This window comes from Oncorhynchus tshawytscha, linkage group LG13 (genome assembly GCF_018296145.1).
Source record: "Oncorhynchus tshawytscha isolate Ot180627B linkage group LG13, Otsh_v2.0, whole genome shotgun sequence".
Lineage (NCBI taxonomy): Eukaryota > Metazoa > Chordata > Actinopteri > Salmoniformes > Salmonidae > Oncorhynchus > Oncorhynchus tshawytscha.
This window is the reverse complement of record NC_056441.1, coordinates 17,860,084-17,866,083: the sequence shown is the minus strand read 5'-3', so window position 1 is coordinate 17,866,083 and position 6,000 is coordinate 17,860,084. Positions and strand designations below refer to the sequence as shown.

The following is a 6,000-nucleotide window of genomic DNA, read 5'->3' as shown; positions in this document are numbered from 1 at the left end:
GACAAGAGTATTGCACCTTTGCAATAGATTCCGACACTCTCTGAACAAGGCAGCCATGCTTATTTCTCCTTGACCTGGGCGTTTACAGGGTCACGTCTATTAAGATTACAGCTTTATCAAATTGACTTCACATTTTTTTTGCATTTTAGCTAAGCCTGATGGACCCTAATTCTTATTTACAATGACGGCCTAGGTAGTGGGTTAACTGCCTTGTTCAGAGGCAGAACGACAGATTTGTCAACTCAGGGATTCGCGCTAACCACTAGGCTACCCGCCGCCCCCTAGAACCCCCAGCGACTCACTCCATCATCACTCTGTGTTGTATACCTTTCGCTCTATTCCCAGTGCAAGATGCAGCAACTGGGCAAATAACCTCACATTTGCCAGAGATAGCTACTGTATATTCATTAATTGCTTTATTGGTTTATACTTGCAAATAGATTGTTTTGCGGCATCACCTCATTGGAATTTGCGCGTGGTGGAAATGGAATCTCTCTCCTCAGCACCGCCACCAACCCATCCCGGAAGTGACACCATCAGTTTTCACATTTCAGGAAAAGCATCAGCATCTTCAATGCTTTGACAACGGGGGTTGAAGATATTTCCACAACCGCGTTTGGACTGACACATTTGGCTTTCAAAACACAATTTGTCACAGTTTGGATTCGTAAGACAGGTAATGAATCGATTCAAGCGGAAGAAATATCTGTGATTGTCATATTGCTAGGGGATTTGGCCTACTAGCAAGACGTATAGCTATAGCTAACACTGAGATTATTGCTAGCTAGCTAACAATATAAGCTAGTTTGTTGTCAGATCCGTTAGCCAACGTGACGTTAGTTAGCTACAAGGCCCTTGAAGGTTAATGCGGAGATCTTAATCGATCCACTTGTCAATGAACATGATAGTTACGTTAGGGCAACGTTATATATGCGAACATTATAGCTATCTAGCTAATCAACTTAAGCGTGTTTGTGTCAGATACAGGCTCTTGGAAAATGCCAAGGGAATATTAGCTCGCTACCTAGCTATAGTTAGCAACTCCCCGTTCGCCTGTGGTAAATGAGACCTGTGCTGGCTGTGTTACATTTGGCCGTCCTTGTTTGGGCGATCACTCGCTTCAGCTTTTGGAAGCCTATATTGTAGTTTTTATTTGACATGATCTCATGCAGTCTGTTTGCGATCATGTCGTTATTTTAACATGTTTAGGCAGGCTTGGAATTCTTCCATGTTGCATCTCAGTTCACTAGCATTTATTTACATTTGATTGTAAATGGGTAAAATGTCAATATGATGTGTGTGTGTGAGAGGGGGGGGGGATATGCATGCCCAACCAGAAATGTTTTCATATCCCTTCCCTATATTCTTTCCCAAATTCTCTCTATTACTAATTTTCCCTGCAGTTCGGACAAATGAAGTGACAAACAGGATATGATGTCATCGTTCCAGGTGGTGGGCTCTTTGCCCAGCAGTGTCATCGGCGTCATGGAAACATCAAACTTTGCCCATGTCATCTTCCAAAACGTTGGGAAGAGCTTCCTGCCCCAGGAGGCACTGGAGTGTTGCTACACCCTCACCTCGTACATCACCCCCAACCCCAAAGACTGGGTGGGAATATTTAAGGTAACACAAACACACACATCCTACATCACTCCCCACTCCAAAGACTGGTGGGCATCTTTAAGGTACACCCTACCCTATTTACAACCCACCCCCCAACGACCGGTGGGCATCTTTAAGCTACACCCCACCCAAAGACTGGGTGAGCGACACTAGATCTCCCTTAGCTCTGCATCAGTACTTCTCACACTGTATAGAGCATTGATTCATCAGACGCTATGCAGTCATCCTATGCAGTCGTCACTGGGCCTAAATGTAGCCTCATGACCCTCCAACTAGAAGATTGGCCGTCAGGCCTCGTCGTGTCTCCAACTAGAAGATTGGCCGTTAGGCCTCGTCGTGCCTCCAACTAGAAGATTGGCTGTCAGGCCTCATCGTGCCTCCAACTAGAAGATTGGCCGCTAGGCCTCGTCATGTGTCTCCAACTAGAAGATTGGCCGTTAGGCCTCGTCATGTGTCTCCAACTAGAAGATTGGCCGTTAGGCCTGGTCGTGTCTCCAACTAGAAGATTGGCCGTTAGGCCTGGTCGTGTCTCCAACTAGAAGATTGGCCGTTAGGCCTGGTCGTGTCTCCAACTAGAAGATTGGCCGTTAGGCCTGGTCGTGTCTCCAACTAGAAGATTGGCCGTTAGGCCTGGTCGTGTCTCCAACTAGAAGATTGGCCGTTAGGCCTGGTCGTGTCTCCAACTAGAAGATTGGCCGCTAGGCCTCGTCATGTGTCTCCAACTAGAAGATTGGCCGTCAGGCCTCGTCGTGTCTCCAACTAGAAGATTGGCCGTTAGGCCTCTCCAACTAGAAGATTGGCCGTTAGGCCTCGTCATGTGTCTCCAACTAGAAGATTGGCCGTCAGGCCTCGTCGTGTCTCCAACTAGAAGATTGGCCGTTAGGCCTGGTTGTGTCTCCAACTAGAAGATTGGCCGTTAGGCCTGGTCGTGTCTCCAACTAGAAGATTGGCCGCTAGGCCTCGTCATGTGTCTCCAACTAGAAGATTGGCCGCTAGGCCTCGTCATGTGTCTCCAACTAGAAGATTGGCTGTTAGGCCTCGTCGTGTCTCCAACTAGAAGATTGGCCGTCAGGCCTGGTCGTGTCTCCAACTAGAAGATTGGCCGCTAGGCCTCGTCATGTGTCTCCAACCAGAAGATTGGCCGTCAGGCCTCGTCATGTGTCTCCAACTAGAAGATTGGCCGTCAGGCCTCGTCGTGTCTCCAACTAGAAGATTGGCCGGTAGGCCTCGTCATGTGTCTCCAACTAGAAGATTGGCCGTTAGGCCTCGTCGTGTCTCCAACTAGAAGATTGGCCGCCAGGCCTCGTGTCTCCAACTAGAAGATTGGCCGTTAGGCCTGGTCGTGTCTCCAACTAGAAGATTGTCCGCTAGGCCTCGTCGTGTCTCCAACTAGAAGATTGGCCGTCAGGCCTCGTCATGTGTCTCCAACTAGAAGATTGGCCGTCAGGCCTCGTCATGTGTCTCCAACTAGAAGATTGGCCGTTAGGCCTCGTCATGTGTCTCCAACTAGAAGATTGGCCGTCAGGCCTCGTCGTGCCTCCAACTAGAAGATTGGCCGTTAGGCCTCGTCGTGTCTCCAACTATAAGATTGGCCGTCAGGCCTCGTCGTGTCTCCAACTAGAAGATTGGCCGTCAGGCCTCGTCGTGCCTCCAACTAGAAGATTGGCCGTCAGGCCTCGTCGTGCCTCCAACTAGAAGATTGGCCGGTAGGCCTCGTCGTGTCTCCAACGAGAAGATTGGCCGATAGGCCTCGTCGTGTCTCCAACTAGAAGATTGGCCTGATTCTCATCAACCTGATTCTCTTCTCTATTTCAGTGTTTTGGTTTTTGCCCTTACACTACACAGCTGATTCAAATTATCAAAGCTTGATGATTTAGATGGTTATTTTAATCAGCTGTGTAGTGCTAGGGCAAAAACCAAAACGTGCACCCCTTGGGGTCGCGAGTTCCGAGTTTGAGAAATCCTGGCCTATTTCCTTCTACAGAGATGTTTCCAGTAGCTGTGGTGTGGTTATTCAATGTGCAGAGGGAGGTGGGAGGAGGAAGGGAGAACAGATAGGTGTTGCTGGGGAGTATTTTCTGGTTGGTCTCTCTGGTCTAACCAGATCTTTATTTTTCATTGCAACCCCCCACACACACACATCCTTATTTCTTTCTCTCTCTTCCATCTCTCACTTTCTCTCTTCCACCTCTCCTTCTCTTGTTTCCCCCTCCCTCCCCCTCTCTCTATATATCTCCTCTTTCATCAGGGCCATCAAATTTCACACTGAATTAACAGGAAATGTGAAGGAGGAAGCTTAATGTCTCGTAAAGACAAAAAGCAAACATTTATCATCTTTTAAGAAGTTACTTCAAATCCACCCAGCTCAATTAAAAAGGAATAAAGATGGTGGGTTTATTTGGAAAATGTAGATTGGAAAATGTAGCTGGTTAGTCTGCACTAATGAAAACTGTTTCATGGTGAAGCGTTGGGAGTGTGATAAAGAGCTGTGTATTTCCGCAGCTAGAGGTGGTAGGCTTTTCCCATGAAAAGCGTGAAACTCAGCCACAGGAGGAATTATTTAAAAAATGTCAGTTTTTCAACCCAACACTCCTCCCTCACTTTTCACCCTTCTCACACTTTTATCTTCTAATGCTTTTCTCTTGTGCCATGACACTACCCCTCCCCCCATCCTCCCCGGCTCTCGCTGTGTGTGTGTGTGATTGCACTACTGAGAGAGCTCCAGACACATACATCTAGCACAGCTGCTTGGGCACTTACTCACATTACCCTTGACACACACACAGACACCCTGAGGCTCTCTGACACAAAATATGTAGGTTAGGTACAGGCTCCCCCTACTGGCTGTATACGGTCATTAATACTGTCTTCTAAAACCTGGGATTGGCATCACAAGGCCTTGATGATACCATGATAATATTCCTACACTTATCACACTTATCCATATATCAAACAAAGTAAGATTGGAATGAGATTGAAGTTTTAAGACCTATTTTCTTCTAATGCAATTAGAAGCTTAAATGGACTTGTATCAACTCTTAAGATTTAAAACACACACCTCTGGAAAAGCCCCTGATTCAGGAGGTAGTGGAGTTGTGGCATGTAGCTGGGAGAAACCCGTGCAGTAAGAGTGTAATTAACGTGTCATCGGACCATGTGCATACCCCTCTAATTCGTGATGGATGGCAGCTTCATCTGTGGTTATTTTATAACATCACTCCTGAGTCTGAACACTCCAAACCAAACTCCAGTCACCTGCAACCCTCCACTATACAATTAGCAAATCATTTATGTGTTTAAACCTCCCCGTAGACCAGCGTTTCGCAAACGCGATCCTCTGGACCCCAAAGGGTTCACGTTTTGTTTTTTCCCTAACACCAAAGCTTGATGTTTAGTTGATTATTTGAATCAGCTGTGTAGTGCTAGGGTAAAAACCAAAACGTGCACCCCTTGGGGTCGCGAGTTCCGAGTTTGGGAAATCCTGGCCTATTTCCTTCTACAGAGATGTTTCCAGTAGCTGTGGTGTGGTTATTCAATGTGCAGAGGGAGGTGGGAGGAGGCAGGGAGAACAGATAGGTGTTGCTGGGGGATATTTTCTGGTCCCGAGGACCGAGTTTGGGAAACTCAGACTTAGACTAACACAGACAGACAGACACAGAGACAGAAAGACTGACTGACAGACTGACAGACAGACAGACACACACACACACACACACACTTGGGTATAAATAATGTTCTCACCTGAATAGAGTTAGATTTATTATTATCACATGGAATTTCACCTGCATTCTGAGTAGGCCCTACATGCATTACTCTACTTTATAATATCACACCAATTACTGTCAACATACTAAAAACACGATCACCCTCGCACAGAACATTGTCATCAAACTAACAATCATCATCACACCGAACATTGTTATTTCATTAATAGTGGATGTTGTCATCAAGGTAGGGCTGGGCGACTATGGCCAAAATATCATATCACAGTATTTAATTTCTTGTTGACTGTATTTGTCGGTGCTTTTTGTTTTTGAATAATATAAGTTCTAAATGTGCTTTATGAGTAGTGTGATCATAGGGTAGCAACACATACATTCTAATGTATTTCAATTGGTCTTTCTCAATTCTGAATGTTTTATACTGTTCAATTCATCCCCACAAAAATTCAGCATTTTCATACATTTGTGCACTTCCTGTACTCATTTGAGAGAATTTCCACACTGCCATGTAGGGTCCACGATATGGGCAAACAATATAGGCCTTATTTTTTTACCAAATGTTGCAGTTTGACTTGGTTTAGAGCAAAACACTTGGGTGAACTGTTGGAATCATGGAAATATAACTATTATTCTAATTCTATAGTTAGAATATAAT

The 6,000-nt window shown here is 45.7% G+C and overlaps 1 protein-coding gene across 1 annotated transcript in view; it reads left to right on the top strand.

Moving 5' to 3' along the window:
- The first annotated feature begins 514 nt into the window (after positions 1 to 514).
- LOC112264409 (tax1-binding protein 1 homolog A) overlaps positions 515 to 6,000 on the top strand; it is a 55,985-nt gene continuing 50,499 nt past the window's right edge. Inside the window, exons 1-2 of the mRNA XM_042295279.1 lie at positions 515 to 676; positions 1,404 to 1,623. Coding sequence (XP_042151213.1) covers positions 1,432 to 1,623 — 192 coding nt within the window. The 5' untranslated portion in view covers positions 515 to 676; positions 1,404 to 1,431. The remainder of the gene's footprint in view (positions 677 to 1,403; positions 1,624 to 6,000) is intronic.